Source organism: Gopherus flavomarginatus, chromosome 15, assembly GCF_025201925.1.
Source record: "Gopherus flavomarginatus isolate rGopFla2 chromosome 15, rGopFla2.mat.asm, whole genome shotgun sequence".
Taxonomy (NCBI): domain Eukaryota; kingdom Metazoa; phylum Chordata; order Testudines; family Testudinidae; genus Gopherus; species Gopherus flavomarginatus.
Genome location: NC_066631.1, coordinates 27,142,254 through 27,159,437, shown reverse-complemented (window position 1 = coordinate 27,159,437; position 17,184 = coordinate 27,142,254). Strand labels below are relative to the sequence as shown.

The 17,184-nt window shown below is 42.2% G+C and overlaps 1 protein-coding gene across 1 annotated transcript in view; it reads right to left on the bottom strand.

Moving 5' to 3' along the window:
• MLXIP (MLX interacting protein) overlaps positions 1-17,184 on the bottom strand; it is a 65,300-nt gene that overhangs the window by 10,337 nt on the left and 37,779 nt on the right. Inside the window, exons 4-13 of the mRNA XM_050923914.1 lie at positions 16,511-16,600; positions 16,118-16,159; positions 14,616-14,787; positions 11,052-11,141; positions 10,088-10,179; positions 8,570-9,233; positions 5,765-5,886; positions 4,804-4,984; positions 3,898-4,022; positions 735-836 (exon numbers count right to left, since the gene is read on the bottom strand). Coding sequence (XP_050779871.1) covers positions 735-836; positions 3,898-4,022; positions 4,804-4,984; positions 5,765-5,886; positions 8,570-9,233; positions 10,088-10,179; positions 11,052-11,141; positions 14,616-14,787; positions 16,118-16,159; positions 16,511-16,600 — 1,680 coding nt within the window. The remainder of the gene's footprint in view (positions 1-734; positions 837-3,897; positions 4,023-4,803; positions 4,985-5,764; positions 5,887-8,569; positions 9,234-10,087; positions 10,180-11,051; positions 11,142-14,615; positions 14,788-16,117; positions 16,160-16,510; positions 16,601-17,184) is intronic.

The following is a 17,184-nucleotide window of genomic DNA, read 5'->3' as shown; positions in this document are numbered from 1 at the left end:
GCATTAATGAGTTCTATTCTAGGATCTGCCTCTGTGTGCACTTTTGACAGGACAGAAATAAATAAGGCCTACATTTATTATAATCCATTAAAATCATTTCAATAAATAAAATAAGATGTTGCATCAGTGAGCCCCCCTCACTTTGACTCAAATCAATCCACCTTGGGCTTTAAGCAGGTCACAATCTTTCTGTGCTACAGTTTACCTATCTGTCAAATTTGTACATGACCTGCCTCAGAGCGAAGTTGTGAGGATTAAGGAATATTTGTAAAATACTCTGGAAATGGTTGAGGAAAGGAACCATATACACTAAGTTTGAAGCATTACCATGCTGTATCTATGATCAAGTCTCTGTTACTGAAGCTCCAGGAGGAAAGAGGACTGCACTGCCCAGTTTCCGTTCTTTCCTCCTCGGTTCCAAAACTGAAGCTCATTCTCAAACAGGACCGACTGCAATTTTGAGACTCGTACCAGTGGTAAAGTTAAGAGAACAAGAGCACACACACACTCAGCTAACTGGCCATTAGCAACAGATTCTCTTCTACCCATCCTGGGAATCCTCACCTAAACTCTTATGTCACAGATGCGATAAATAACTTCACTTTGATGTGTACTTCACACTCTCCAATGAAACACACGATGTTTGGGTTTATTAACAACCCTTTTCAGAACGAGTGATGGTTTCTATAACTTCTCTTCAGGTTAAAAATGCACAGCACTCATGGACAACTTACTGACTTAGAATTAGCTGATACCAAGCTGTTCAGCGTGCTAAAACCAATCTTGATATTAAATCTTCTCTTTTGTTCTGCTGAAATATGCTTCATCCTTCGATTCTACATAAACAAACAAAATTAACTCAGTCTACGCTGGTTTCTTCACCACTGCCCTATGGTCATTTTTGCTATTAAAATCTATACAATTTTATCTTTTGCTGAATTAAAATTACCATTGAACCTACAGACCTTCCTAATGCTGCAAATATCATAGTGATATTAATTACTTGCACATGGCAATTTAAACACTTTCAGAAGTGCCCACTGTATTAAATGCAAACCAAAACTGGCTTAATAGGGTTTTCTTCTTAGTTTTATGAACACTTCTATTAGTTTTAAGTTTCATGTTTAAAAAATACCCCCTAAAATTCTGACAGCGTCTCTTTACATACTTAGACCTTTAAAATTACCTGCAAATTATGGGCCTGACCCACCATTCCTAGCACAGCAAAAACTCCCACTGAAGTCAGTGGACTTTAGGAGTGTGAAAGAAACCTAATACTGGGCCCTAACATTTGGGATACAACCTTTGGCATGTATGGATGCTTTAAATAATTGTTTGGCTTATGTGCTACCACACATTTCTAAAGCTGTCAAACATCTTTTTCCATCAGAACCCTGAAGAAGGAGTAATCAGATTTAGCACTTTTATAGTGCTTTACAGAAGACAGTTAACTGTCATCAGCCTCCTTTTACAGAGGGGAAAAATGAGGAAGAACAAGGTTGTGTGATGTAGGTGTCCACTCAACAAGTCAGTGGCAAATTCTGGAAGAAAACCTAGATTTCCTGACTCGCAATCCAATACCCTACTCACTGGACATGCTGCTGTACTGTAATCTAAGCAGTTTTGCTCAGCAAGACCATCACTTTTAGTTGCGAGAATGACATTCCAAAAAAGAGTAACGAACTGAAGGCTAAAGGTGGGCAAACATCAAAGAGCCTATAACAATCACTGATCCTTTGATTGCTTACCAACATATTGGGACTTAAAACATTTAAAATACAAAGCACTCAGAGTCACCAATATTTTTGTCAAAACAGCTACAAAATTTGATTCACTGTATGTTTGTTTCCCCAAGGACACCACATCATCTAATGGCTGCCTACTTCTAAACAAAGAAACAGAGTTGATAGCCTTCTTTGGTTTGTTGTGGTTTTCATTGTGTTTCTTGCATAATCAAGGAAAAATTCTATGAAGGTCAACTAGTAAGAGAGACACAGCCAAGGCCTCTAGCAGTCTGATTTAACAACTGGCATTTCTGTTGTGGCTCTTCCTCCAAAGTAAATCCACACAACAACTTGGAATGGAGCTTGTAAGGTTATTCACATGGATAGCTCAAAACATTTGTTCTTGCACACTTGACTAGGACTCTCTTAGTAACCTTAGCAGCTCAGTGTTTCGCCATTCCATGGCTAGACTGGGGAATGGCTCTCTTCTGTACCTGGGTCAGTGCATTCTTTCTGCTCTGCAGAAAGGAACCCCTATCCATGTGCAACTGGTATGGCCAGTCCTCCATCCCTCCAGCTATCTGTGTGGAAAGACATCCTGGAGGGTATACTCAGCTCCTGCTATTCCATGTGCCTGCCCTCCAGAAATTCTATCCCTTGCTGATGTGATAGATAGCATGGTAGATACAGATGCACAAAACGAAAGTGACGGCAGAAAAGCAGCTGTCTGAGCAGACACTGAACTGTGTAAGGTGACTGTAACACCATTTACAAAATCAAGGTTAGAGACTGTAGTGTCGACACAGCCTTACAGTGAACTTGGTTATACTGATACTCTTTGTGCAGCTGAGGGATTTCAGTGCATTTCAATGGGCTTTCACTGCAACAGATTCCACTGTGCTAATCTTCTTGGAGTGCAGCAGTTATCCTGCCAGCTAGGTATTGGCTGCTGCATTTTAAGGAGAGCAGAGGAGGATGAGAAGAGAAGATGCCACTGTCCCCTGGATGGATTGAGGAAGGGTGAGAAAAATTCCCAACTCCAGCTCACGCTGCAGCTGTTGCAAGGAGAGAAGCTGAGACAGGCCAGCCAGGAAATATCTGGCCTCTAGTGGGTGAAAGGAGAGGTCTTTGTAGAGGATTTTTTTTTTTTAAACCAGGTTGGCCCTATCCCATTATAGCAAAACTCCACCTACGGTGACTTTTTTGTGTGGAAGAACACCCTCCACTATATAGAGACAATTTATACAGTAGGAACACTTCCCCAAGTGAAGTGCAACCACCCCTCTGGGGGAAAATGGCAGCTCTTTAATAGCACACAGCAATAGTACCACTTTCTGCACAGAAAGAGTGAAGACACCAAGTCAAAATGAATCTTTGAGGGGAACGTCAGAGAGTCTAACTCTAAAATTATCTCAGTATGAATACACCCAGGTCATTAAGGCTAACACCTCACCAGTGGTATATGTATCACTGTGTATGTAAAAAAAGAGGAGATTTGACAGAAAGGAAGTCAGCTGGAGTTCTGTTTCCACTAAATTGACCTGCTGTTTCATTATCATTAAACTTCATTGAGCTCCAGTGTATTCAGTCTTGCACTTTCTTCGGGCTTTGGGAAAAGACCAAACAGCGAAATTGCCAGGGACTATCAGAAAGTATCAGACTCAGCCAGGTGAAATCACCCCAACAAACAGCACTGAAGATGAGGAGCCTCCAAAACTGAGCGGCCAGAAGAGTTCCTAACAGAACAGCAATAATCTGGATGGAAAATCACGTGCACAGACCAACTGGAATGGCTTAGAAGTCTAAGGCTAAAACCAGTTGAACAACAGATCTACCAGTTAAAACCTAGATCTGTCATAAAGGTTATATGAACTACAGTATCAAATACTGGCATGGCTGAGAATGAGAAACAGAAATACAGCCTCCTTGTGCATGTTGGATAACAAATCACTGCTGAGCAGGGCAAGATCAGTACCATTACAAAGCCTGAAGCCATAATGAAATGTTTAAAGTGAAATACAGCAACACAAATGTAATGCAAGCTAAGCCGCAACCACACATGCAACCTCATTTATCAAGTGACTTACAGTCTAGTCTCTACAGTCTAAATCAGGAAATCGATAAGCTACAAAGACAAATAAGGAAGAAAAAACTCAAAGGATGGAACATGTACCTTAAATGCAGCCATCTGAGGGTCATTTGTGGATTTTCCTGAGCAATTATTCTGTGGAGACTGAGGACTGGTGCTTTGTTCGGATGGGCAGGGAGAGGCCTGTCCTGAATTCTGACAATCTCGGCCTTCAAAAAGGAAACAACAGATCATTAAAAAAATAGCTCTCTATAACAAACTGAACTGTTGAGCAGCAGTTTCTACCCAGATCATTTAATCTAGCCACTGACTGCACTTCTAGAGCATCCAATGCTGTAATATCTAAGTTCTAGTAGGATGATCAGATGGCTAGGAAATCCAAATATTTCACAAGCAATGGCTAAACGCCTTGTGGCGACATGTTCTCTCCACTTCAGGCAAATATGTGTTAGGGTGTCTAGGACCTAAACTGACTATCCTACTGTGACCTATTTGCACTGTGACAATCCAAGTTCCTAAAGCAAGAAGCAAAATATTTAAATAATTTCTTACTGTCCCATGGAAGTAGAGCACTAAGGGAAGAGGCCAGGGACTCCTACTGTTGCAGGGAACCCTTAGTAAGGTGTAAGGCTAGAATGTGTTTAGACATTCTCTAATGAAAGCTGTTGTAGAAGTGGTGCGAAGTATTAGAATTATATTTATTATATTAAGTGACAAACTATATAGCATTTTATGGAGTACTGAAATGCAACCGCTTCTGGAGTGGACTAGTACAGTGTAACAGTGCACAGAAACACTAACCAAAAGCTTAGGGCAAGAACTGAAGACTATTATAGACAATTGAAACTGTAGGGAATGGGGCTCACAAGCTATTTCTACAAAGAATTCCCCAAGATATGTAATAACCACAGCTGGCCAAGATCTGTTTTACATCCCCTTAAAGGTGGATGCATATGGGGGAGAGTCAGAGAGTTTAGGTCTCTAACTTACTAGGTGTAGGTGAGGGAACTTGTGAACAGGTACTGTGGGAAGGGATGTGCTCTCCTTTCACATCTTGGACTGCACTAGGAGAGAAGAGATGGGAGACTGTGGACTGCACTTGCTGGTTACTCGGAACTTGCTGTGCTTGACCAACCAGAATGTTACTATGGAATTCCATCACCCCGGGAGCCTAGAAACAGCACAGGAATATTACAGAAAGAAAAATACAAAGGATTCTATTATCTTGTTTTTCAATGGGAGTGTATAATGTTAAATTAGTACATAACTATCTGATGACAGGAACTCCCCAAACTAGTGCTAATATATTATGAACAATCAGGCACAAAAATCAGACTTCTGGCAAGAGTCCCACACATTTTCGTAATTCAGTACAATGTTAGAATATGTTAGTAGCAGTGAAAAAGCACTTTCCTCTTATTATACACAGGGTACACTTAACATTTCTGTCTCACATGCATTCAAACGTACTGGACAAACACACTGGCATACTCAAGACAAACTTCTCAACTGGCAAGTGGAAAGTCCAGCTGGATTCTTTCTGGCTCTTTCATCATCACTACTTATGGGCCTTGCCACGGTGGACTGGTGAAATTCCGTGGCAAGCAATGTGCAGGAAGTCAGACAAGATGATCACGATGGTCCATTCTTGACTGAAAGTCTATGAGTCAAAAAACCCATGGCAACTGGTGTCTGTTATGAATTCTGTTGATGTGTAAGCCACAGAAGAAACCAGTTTACCTTCCCGAAGCTGCGCAGACTATATAGTGCTAACAGCCACACAATGTAGATAAATCAAACGTTAATAGATAACTCTGAGCACACCAACAGATCTGTTGAGTAATGAGGGGACATCTATACCTAATCACTTTCTGAAGTATTACCACACTTTAAGGCTCTAACAACATGCAAACTCCAGTCCAAAGATTTTTTTTTTCTTTCTTTTCCTTACTCTGGGAATTGCAGCTGGTGCAATTACAACACTAGGTGGAGACATGGCCGGAGTCAAAATCCCCTCTCTTTTTAAAGGTGCTGGGGTTACGATCACAGCTCTGGACTGTCCCTGAAAGGCAGCTGAAGAATACAACTGAAGTTAGAATCGTTATTGACACGAAAGATCTGGAGAATGTTATGTAGGGAACAAACTAGTGTTGATTGGAAGAATGGACTAAATGGGACCAAACAGGTATTTTCTGTACAACTTTGCCAAATCATGTTTATTCTAAGTTCTCTCAAAGATCAAGCTGCAACACAAACTGCCACTGCTAGGGGCTCCAAGATATAAAAAGGGCTTATAACACTTCAGATATCACACAGCTTACAGATCTCTGAGTTGGCTATGGATGAAGTGTTTTAATTTAGCTGGTTTTATAACTGATGTAAGTGCACCTTGAGGATGTGACAGGTGTACTTTGCAACCTAATTTGGGACAGAATTGATGTTGATCCCATTAACAACGAAGCTATTCATTGTCCAGCCAGAGGTGCAAATTCCATGGGTAACACAGGGGCACACCTTAGCCCCAGGATACGAAGGCAGCTATATGCTCTTGCTAAGAAAGGGCCTAGAACACATTTCACTAGGGTCAGTAGTGCATTTCTTGGCTGCTGACGGCACATGGCCTCTTGCCTTTTAATTCATTAGGTGCACATAGGAATGGCTTAGAAACACATTCAGTAGTGTCTTAACGCTATTAACCATGGATCAAGCTACTTCAAGTGACACATCCCTGTGTTAGGATTTGGGATGCAGCATACTTGAGGATGTTAATGGGAGTTTCTTGTGGGTTGCCACAGCATCATGCCCATGGCAGGCAGACACACAAGCTCTTTTGCTTTTCAGTAATTTCCATTTCACAATAATCCTTCAGGCTGTGTATTTCTGGTGGATTGGCTATAGCAGTAGTTCTCAACAAGGGATCTGGGGACCGCTAGTGGGCCACAAGCAGGCTTCAGGGGGGTCTGTCAAGCAGGACCAGCATTAGACTCGCTGAGGTCCAGGGCAGAAAGCCTAAACCCCACTGTACGGGGCCCAAAGTCAAAGTGTGAGCAACGTAGCTTTGCAAAGGCCCCGGTGGCATGGGGCCCTGGGCAACTGCCCTGCTTGCTACCCACTAACATGTGCTCTGGCTTTTATATGCAGAAAATCAGTTGCATGGCACAGGTGGGCCATGGAGTTTTTATAGCAGGTTGCGGGGGGAGAGACTCTGAAAGAAAAAGGTTGAGAACCCCTATGTTATAGTGTATTTTGGATGACTTAAGTCACTTGGGTCCTCAGCCAGGTCATTTTAGCACATCCCTGAAGGCAGTGTACAATAATCCTAAGAAATAAATGTGCTGTCTGTTCTGTGTTATCGTGGAGACTGTGTAGCCCCTTGGCAGCTGTTCCTGATGAGAAGTTCAGCACTCTTTCATTTGGCTCATGCTTGCTGCTCTCAGACATCTGCAGTAGATAGTGGGCTAGATTGAACGCTCAAATGTCATAGATACCCACAGTCAGATTCTAATCAGATTTTAATCTGTGTGTTACATCCTCGTAACTGTGAACCAATAATATTTCTCCATATCATTTGCATTCAGAGCAAACAGGCCAACATAGGGACATTTCAGAAACTGCCTCTGAAACAAGCTCAAATCCTGAGGGGTCTGTGGCTTCTGCTGCCTTTAGAGTGTTAACATGGTCCTGAAAACAGACACTGCTTGCCTGAATCTCTCAGAGCCCCAAGCTAGGCATCTTGAGGCAAAGGCACACGAATCCTAAAAGGTCCCGTATCACTGCAATGTCTTCCTCCTCACTACACCAGCCCCGCTCGTAAGCATTAACATTCATGGGGTTGGTCTACACTTACAGTGGTGTGTAGACCACAGACACATTACACCCAGTTAGCAATAGCAGTGTAGACGGTGAGGCACAGCTTAGGCGAGTAGAGTGCCCTACGTGCCTGGGTATATACTCTACATGGTTCTCTGCACACCCAAGCAGTGCCGCCCACATCCACACTTCTATTTTTAGCGAAAGGCTCTGGCAAGGGGGAGGCAGAGAGGAAAGGCTCCAGCAGCTCCCCACTGCCAGAGCCCTTTACTGCCATATGTAGCTACACGTGCTGCAGTGAGTGTGGACACAGCCTGCTTTTCAATGAGTGTAGCTTCAGGTACCCTATGTGCCACGGCAAGTGTAGACAAGGCCACAGAAACAGAGGAACAGCCCCATTGGATCAGACGGTTTGGTCCGTTTAATCAGGTATATCCCTTTGAAAAGAGGCCAATACCCGAATTAACACACTGCACCTGTCTAGTGCTCCGAGAGTTCTGAGTACCTCAGCATACAACTGAGGTAGGTAAATATCCTCATGTTACAGAGAGAGCCACTGAAGCAAAGAGGGGTGAAATGACTTGCTAAAGGCAACCAAAAAACTCAGTGGCAGAGCCAGGAACAGAATCCAAGACCTCCTGATTCCTATCCTATGCAAACTCCAATGGTCCATCCTGCCTCCCTTATAACGAGATTAAAATTCAGGGCTGTGGGAAATGCCTTTTTTTGTTGCCATCCTGAACGTTTATTTGGAAAGTGGATTTGGAGAAGGCAGTGCTAGTAACAATACATATCCTCACCATCAAGATTTCTAGGTACCTCCAGTGACACCCAGGGTGCTGCAGATTAGCATATTTTTGTTATTTTCCACTTACAACAGCAACTGTGCCCCTCCCTCATGTTACTCCCTCCCGGCAGAACAAGGAGGAACCCCTGTGACTCTCACCTGGGGCGATGAAGGCATTTTTTAACACTAAGGACACCGTTTCAGGCTTTGGAACATGCACTATTTTTTGTGGCTGTTTGGGCCTCGTCCCAGCATTCGCCAGGGGAATGGCTTTAGGGAGTGCAAACGTCAGGTGGGGTTGCAGCTGAGGCCGGGGCTGCCCCTGCACAACAGCAGTCTGTAGAGTCAGGTTACAAGGCACTCCTCCCCCTGGCTGCTGCGTTGCCAGGATGAGGTTCTGGCTCTGGCTGAAAGTGGTAGCAGAGGGGTTGTGGGTCAGGGTGGCAGAAGCCGTGTGGGTAACAATGGAAGATTTGCAGAGGCCAGACTTTTGAGTTTCTGGAGTAGGAAAAGCAGACGGCTGGGAATTCAAGCTGGCATTCAGAGGCACTGTGGGCAAAGCAGCTTGATGTGGTGGGACAGTGGGCTGCAGCAGAGACACTGGAGCTGGGAACACCGGAAGAAATGGCTGCTGGCCACTTAGAGATGAATCGGAATTGAAGTCTGATGGCTGGATGAAAGAGCCCTCACTTCTAATGTTGGAGCATTGGTTAGCACCAACATCAGGAATGACAGGAGCAGGTACCGGTGAGGCAATCAATCCTTCATTGAGGTTCACTGTTGGGAGTGTGCTGGGTAAAGAACCTGAGGGCAGGACAGAAGACTGTCAGGAGAAAAAAAAATAGTATAGATTAATGTTTGACATTTGAGATGAGCCAGCACCAGAAGCTTTTATCTGAACCTTTCCTTACACTCAGTTGTGAAAAGGGAGAATGAGGCTTAAATCTGAATCACTCCTGGTTATGCTAAGCCAACACCTTCCACATCAAGAACTAAACAACTACAACTACCTCTAGTTTTGCCCATTTCTCCTTGGCTCTCCTATAAGTGCCTTTCAGGTAAAGATCTTCCAGGTGGTTGAGATCCACAGCTCTTCAGGAGGGAGGAAGTCACCAATATTCTTGTTTTACAGATAAGAAAACTGAGGTACACAGAGGTTAAGTGACTGGACCCAGGTCCACAGCTAGTCAATGACACAGCTGGAAACAGAACCCAGCAGTTAAGTCTCCCAGTTCCCTGCTCTACCTGCTAGTCCACCCCTGCACCTAGTACATATGATTTGTTATAGCAAGACCCAACTCCATTCAGAGACAGCATTATTTCACTCAAAGCACAAAACACTCTCTCTATATAATGTAAAGGCTGTTCCTCAAAAATTAATATTTTAAAGTACAAAGAAAATTCTGTTCTGAACCTGACATGGTGGAAGACGAAGGTATTTAAGTCACAACAGTGCAAGTACAGAAGATGTACCAGTTATTTTTACTTTTAGGCTATTGTAATTATTTCTTTTACTGGTAAATCAGAGGAAAATATACTGTATTAACATAATATTGTAAGTGTTTATTCAATTCTATTTACATGAGCTTGTCTGATACCACATATTAGTACGTGAAGATCTGTATAGTACTTATAAATTTGAGCTCTGGCAATTTTCACTACATAAAACCTCTTTACCTGGGACGTATGGCTGCTGGTATCTGTCATAGCAGAACTGGCAGCAGGGACAGAAGAGAAAAAGTTGCCAGAGCGATTGGATGAGAACAGATCTGAAAGAATGTGAAAACAAATATTAAATGTTTTACTCCCTATATTATGGTAGAACACTGCTATGTAGCACTAAATAATGGGAGACTCACTGAGAATTAGCAAGTAAATGAATAAATAATTAAAAAACAAGGAAATTGCATCACCACAAAATGTACTCTGCTTATTTACAAACATGAAGATGTTTGCCTGTCTTAATGAGATTTATGAACTCTTTGGGAAAGGGATTATTTCTCAGCTATGCTTGCAAAATGCCATGCAAATTTAATGGATTTGAATGAATTTCAGCCCTGGGCAGAAGACCAGCGCAAGGTCCAGGCAACACTTGAGTCCCACTTAAACTCTTATTTTCTATTTTAAACTTTATTTAGAGTAAATAGGGAAAAATGGAGGTCTCAGTAACATGAGACTTTGCATTTGGCTCTTAAATCGTTATTAAGAAATGGGGAAACCATAGAGACTGTATATGTGAACAATGGGGTGTTAGGATTAGGAAGAAATTGTTCTCCTGTAAGGTCCTCCGTTGACACCTGATGTTCTCCCATACTATCCATGGGCAATGTTTCAAAAGCCACTTCTCTGCAAACCAGGTTCTCTGAAAGCTGTGTTTTTCCAAGTCTAATCTTAGGACACATGGACTCCTACAAGTGCTTTTCAAAACCCAGTCAGGCAAAGAACTGGTCCCGCAACAGAGAGAGGATCTCTCTACAGTTGTTTTTTTTTAATTAGATTTCAAATACTTTTGAGCTTTGGCGCCATTTTCATGCTGTATAAAGAGGATACATATGTTGGTTTGCATAGTTAACTTTTCTGTTCAAAACCCACTGCTGCTATAGCAGAAAGACAGTAAACTCATGTTTCCCCTTATTCTTACCCTGAAAAGATTCAAAAGTATCCATGAAATCTAGATTTGGCTGGAGAGGGATAAGTCCTGGCTGAATCATGTCAGCATTTCCTAAGTGTGCTGGAAAAACCAAAAGAGGGACAGGTTAATTTTGCAGGATACATGCCACTTCAGTTTACTGCAATGTGAATAGGGTTGCTCAAATAAAGCCTGGCACTTTGCTGGAACATAAAAATGGCCTATTGGGTCCAGACCAAAGGTCTATCTAGCCCAGTATCCTGTCTTCTGACAATGGCCAGGTGTCCCAGAGGGAATGACCAGAACACATAATCATCAAGTGATCCATGCCCTGCTGCTCATTCCTAGTTTCTGGCAAACAGAGGCTTGGGCAGGGGTGAGCAAACTTTTTAGCCCTAGGACCACATCTGGGTATGGGGGTTGGGGTGCGGGAGGGGTTGAGGGCTTCGGCTGGGGGTGTGGGTTCTGTAGTGGGATTGGGGATGAGGGGTTGGGGATGCAGGAGGGTGCTCCAGGCTGGGACAGAGGGTTCGGAAGGTGGAAGGGGAATCTGGGTTGGAGCAGGGGTGCAGAAGCGGGTCGGGATGCAAGCTCTGGGCAGTGTTCACCTCAAGCAGCTCCTGGAAGCAGTGGCATGTCCCCTCTCCGACTCCTATGCAGAGACACAGCCAGGAGGCTCTGCATGCTGCCCCGTCCGCGACTGTCAGCCACTGAGAGCTGCAGGGGCAGTCTTTGGAGCCCCCTGGCTGCCCCTATGCATAGGAGGTGGAGGATGCCGCTGCTTTTGGGAGCCGGGCAGAGACCTGGAATGCATGGAGTGGGGCAAACCCCAGACCTCACTCTCCAGCTGGCGCTTGAGGGCTGGATTAAAATGTCTGAAGGGCCAGATGCGGCCCCATGGCCATAGTTTGCCCACCCCTGGGCTAGGGACACCATTCCTGCCCATCCTAGCTAATAGCCATTGATGGACCTATCCACAATGAATTTATCTAGTTCTTTTTTGAACCCTGTTATGGTCTTGGCCTTCACAACATCTTCTGGCAAGGAGTTCCACAGGTTGACTGTGCATTGTGTGAAGAAATACTTCCTTTTGTTTTAAACCTGCTGCCTATTAATTTCATTTTGTGGCCCCTAGTTCTTGTGTTATGAGAAGTAGTATGCAACACTTCCTTATCTACTTTTTCTACACCAGTCATGATTTTATACACCTCAATCATATCTCCCCTTAGCCATCTCTTTTCCAAGCTGAAAAGTCCCAGTCTTATTAATCTCTTTTCATATGGAAGCCATTCCATACCCCTAATCATTTCTGTTGCCCTTTTCTGAACCTTTTCTAATTCCAATGTATCTTTTTTGAGATGCACACAGTATTCAAGATGTGGGCATACCATGGATTTATATAGAAGAAACACGATATTTTCTGTCCTATTATCTATCCCTTTCTTAATTATTCCCAGAATTCTGTTAGCTTTTTTGACTGCCGCTACACACTGAGTGGATGTTTTCAGAGAACTATCCATAATGACTCTAAGATCTCTTTCTTGAGTGTTAACAGCTAATTTAGACTCCATCATTTTATATGTATAGTTGGGATTATGTTTTCCAATGTGCATTACTTTGCATTTAGCAACATTAAATTTCATCTGCCACTTTGTTGCCCAGTCACCCAGTTTTGAGGGATCCCTTTGTAGCTCTTCGCAATCTGCCTGGGTCTTAACTATCTTTAGAAATTTTGTATCATCTGCAAATTTTGCCACCTCACTGTTTACTCCTTTTTCCAGATCATTGATGAATATGTTGAATAGGACTGCTCCCGTGGCAGCTTACTTTGTGTAAGAGACTTTGGTGAGGGACCTTGTCAAAGGCTTTCTGAAAATCTAAGTACACTATCTCCACTGGATCCTCTTGGTCCACGTGCTTGTTGACCCCCTCAAAGAATTCTAGTAGACTGGTAAGGCATGATTTCCCTTTACTAAAACCATGTTGACTCTTCCTCAACAAATTACGTTCATCTATATGTCTGATAATATTGTTCTTTATTATAGTTTCAACCAATTTGCCCAGTACTGAAGTCAGGCTAACAGACCTGTAATTGCCGGGATCAGATCTGGAGCCCTTTTTAAAAATTGGCATCACATTAGCTCTCCTCCAGTCATCTGGAACAGAAGCTGATTTAAATGACAGGGTACAGACTACAGTCAGTAGTTCTGTAATTTCACATCTGAGTTCCTTCAGAACTCTTGAGTGAATACAATCTGGTTCTGGTGACTTACTGCTGTTTAATTTATCAATTTGTTCCAAAACCTCCTCTAATGATACCTCAATCTGGGACAGCTCCTCAGATCTGTCACCTAAAAAGAATGGTTCAGGTTTGGGAATTGTCCACACATCCTCAGCTGTAAAGACTAATGCAAAGAATTCATTTAGTTTCTCCGCAATGGCCTTCTCGTCCTTGAGTGCTCCATTAGCACCTTGATCGTCCAGTGGCCCCACTGTTTGTTTAGCAGGCTTTCTGCTTCTGATGTACTTAAAGAAAAATTTGCTATTACTTTTTAAGTCTTTGGCTAACTGTTCCTCAAATTCTTTTTGGCCTTCCTAATTGTATTTTTACACTTCATTTGCCAGTGTCTATGCATTTTTCTGTTTTCCTCACTAGTATTTAACTTCCACTTTTTAAAGGATGCCTTTCTGCCTTTCACTGCTTCTTTTACTTTGTTGTTTAGCCACGGTGGCTCTTTTTTGGTTCTCTTACTATGTTTTTTAATTTGGGGTATACATTTAAGTTGAGCCTCTATTATGGTGTCTTTAAAAAGTTTCCATGCGGCTTGCAGAGATTTCATTTTTGGCACAGTACCCTTTAATTTCTGTTTAACTAACTTCCTCATTTTTGTGTAGTGAGTATATAAACCTCAGGGCTGGATTCTGTAAACACTCTGCACACACAACTCCCTCTGGGATTAGGTCCTACAGAGTGCAACCCTGAGTTTTGGCTACAAGAATTTGAGCTGAGTTCTGTTAGGAAGAGGAACCTTCATCTAATGAAAAGAAAGAGGATCATTTTTTTAAGATGCTAGACTCTCAAAGAATGGCATATTGATGGAACAACACTTATTTGGATTGGCATTTATAGGGACTGTGACATTCTGCAAGTTTATGGTGTATATAAATTAATAATTATTACATTAAAAAAGGGAAAATAAGATTTGATGTAAATTATAATGACCCCATAAGCAATAATACTTTCTAGTGCATGTCATGGGTAGATTTATTAGTACCAGAAAGTTTACCAGTAATTAGGTGTAATGAGATAAAAAGTAAGAAAGAAAATTTAGGCTGAATATCTGAATAGGATTTCTGATCTCCTAAACAATGATTTTTTAAACTTTTAAGTTTGGTGCTACTGTTAAACTGATAAAAGTACACACAGCCCAGGGAAATGCATTGGAAGAGAAAGATGGAGCCACCTTCTCCACTAGAAAAATGAAAAAGTAAGGCTGAAAGAAAAGGAAAAGTGAAGCAACAAGCCTCATGTCTCCTCTCATTGCAAAATCAACACAGCCAAAAACAAATACATACCTATCTCTCTGGGATTTGGCCAGGCAATCATCTGATGTGAAGAAAGTGTAGAGAAGAGGGTGTCTGTGAACTCAGACATAAGCATGTCTGCATCCAGAAAGGAATCTTCCTCCATGGGGACCGGGGTTTCTCTGCCGTATCTACTCTGATGCCAGAGAACCACATCATCATCCTGCCAAAGAGGAAAGAAAAATAAGCCTGGTTATATGAAGCTGCCAGTCACATGCAATTATTATGGCATCAAACAGACAAAGCGCATTATTTTTCACATTTTAATAAAGAGGAACATTCTGTAGGAGTCATCAAAATGCATCACACCAACTTGTTAGCATCCTGCCTCCAGTCACAAGGAACACAGCAACAGTCAATCTAGTATGGTATTCCACCCTCTGCCACATCAGCTCAGACCAACAGTTCATCTACTCTGGCTTCTTTTATATACCAAACAGACCGATGGTTCATCTAGCGTGGCATCCCATTTCTGCTTGTACCGGCACAGGCCACTCGTATATCTAGTCCAATATTGTGTCTCCAGCAGTGTCACAAACCAGATGTTTTAGAAGTTAGCATAAAACCTCTGTGAAATATATCATTGCACAACACTAGACTCTGTGGGGAAATAGCTTTCCAATTCCAGCTGATGATTAGAACTGCATAAAACCAAGGTGGCTTTGGAAATGCTTTTTGGTTTTTTTGGGTATAAGTGGCATTTTGCACCCAGAATTTCGCTGATTTTGGGGTTTGAATGAACCCTAACAAACAAACAAAACTCAACTGGAACTGGTGAGGTTTCCAGCCAGAACCATGACATCCTGAGCTTTATCTAAATCTTAGCCAGGTTTGCTGAATGGTTTGTGAACCCGGGGATTGTTCTGGGCATATAATGAAGAGTGAATCCAGGCTGGGTTTACACTTAGCTATGGAAGGTCTGAAATGCTCTATTGGTGATCAGTTTATGCCCAAAGGAGGCGCCGTCGCACGACTATTTTTGGTCCCAGATATTTGAAGCGCAGTTGCTTTTATACATCTCAACATCTAGCCCTTTTTTTTAAGTTTACCAAACTACTTGCCTATAATAGCACAGAAAAGGGACTCATTTGGTTCTGCTATGTACTTTTCCACTTGAAGCACACACATCCTTTCCCGATTCCACAAGGCAGGCTGTGTTGCCAGTTATAACTCAATAACAAGCTGTCATGTGACCAACTGTAAAGAGGTGGCCCTGATTGGGCCAGCTGGCCTGTTCACTTTAATTTCTTATGTCATCACACTCTAGACTAAGACTTCCACCCAATCTGATTTAAGCCCAGGAAAGCTGTACTGCTCTCTATTATACAATTTATTCTAAGCAAAAGGGTGTCCCCTCTTCATAATAAACATTAAGGCTAAGTGCGTGGCTTTAGGTTTTAATCACTGCAAGCTGTCATGCTTGTATACCTTTGCTGCATATCACAACTTCAATAAACAGAGATGCTGCAACTGCCTCCACAAAAATTACTTACCCGCACCAAGCTTGAAAGGTCTTCATCTTTGTGTTTCTGTAACTGCAGAGACAGAACAACGAATATTTAAAAAGTAAAATTAACTCCTGTACTTCCCAAAGGACCTGTTTCTGCAACTCCCTACTTATGCGATTAGTCCTTACTCATGCAAGTCATTTTCTAGCCCCTTTGGGACCAATCATGAGTAGAGAATATTCACAGGACAAGGGGTTGCAGGACTGGACCCCAGTGTATCAATTTAGTCTTATGTATCAATGGACCCAATGTTTATACTGGTATAACTGAATTTCCAACATTTTTGCACATTCGTAAAAGTTACTTAAGAAGTCCAACTATTAAATCAAAAAGCAATTAATCCACTCAAAATACTTTCACAGTTGCAAACAAACAGACCCTTTTCTTGAAGTATGTTCTCCACTTGTGATATTCCCTGATGACTATTTCGATTCTTCGTTTCCAATATTTCCCTTCTGTTGCAATGGCCTGAGAACAAACAAAATACATTAGGAAATATACACAAACAATAAATTGCCACACAAAGTTTTCAGGCAGACTGATGCTATAAGGTAAGTACATTAATTTTGTTTGACCTCCTAACCCAGCCAACACAATGTGCTTAAATCCAGCTACTGTAGAGCAATCCAGGATCCACTTAATCTTCCCCACATAAAATAAAAGTGATGATGTTCAATAATAGTACCAATATGTCACTACTTGAATCACCTGTAACCAATTGCAAAGACACCTCTACCCCAATATAACGCTGTCCTCGGGAGCCAAAAAATCTTACCGCATTATAGGTGAAACTGTGTTATATACAACTTGCTTTGATCTGCCAGATCGTGCAGCCCCTGGAGCGCTGCTTTACTGCATTATATCTGAATTCGCATTATATTGGGGTAGAGGTGTAGTACAAAAGGGAAAAAAATGTTTCTGAAACATAACTTTTATAAGATGCATGTTAACATAGCCATGCAAAAGCATAATGGAAATTAATCAGCCAAGGTACCAAATCTATAGGCTTACCCTTCACCATGACAACTGTGAAATGAAATGTACTCACTGGG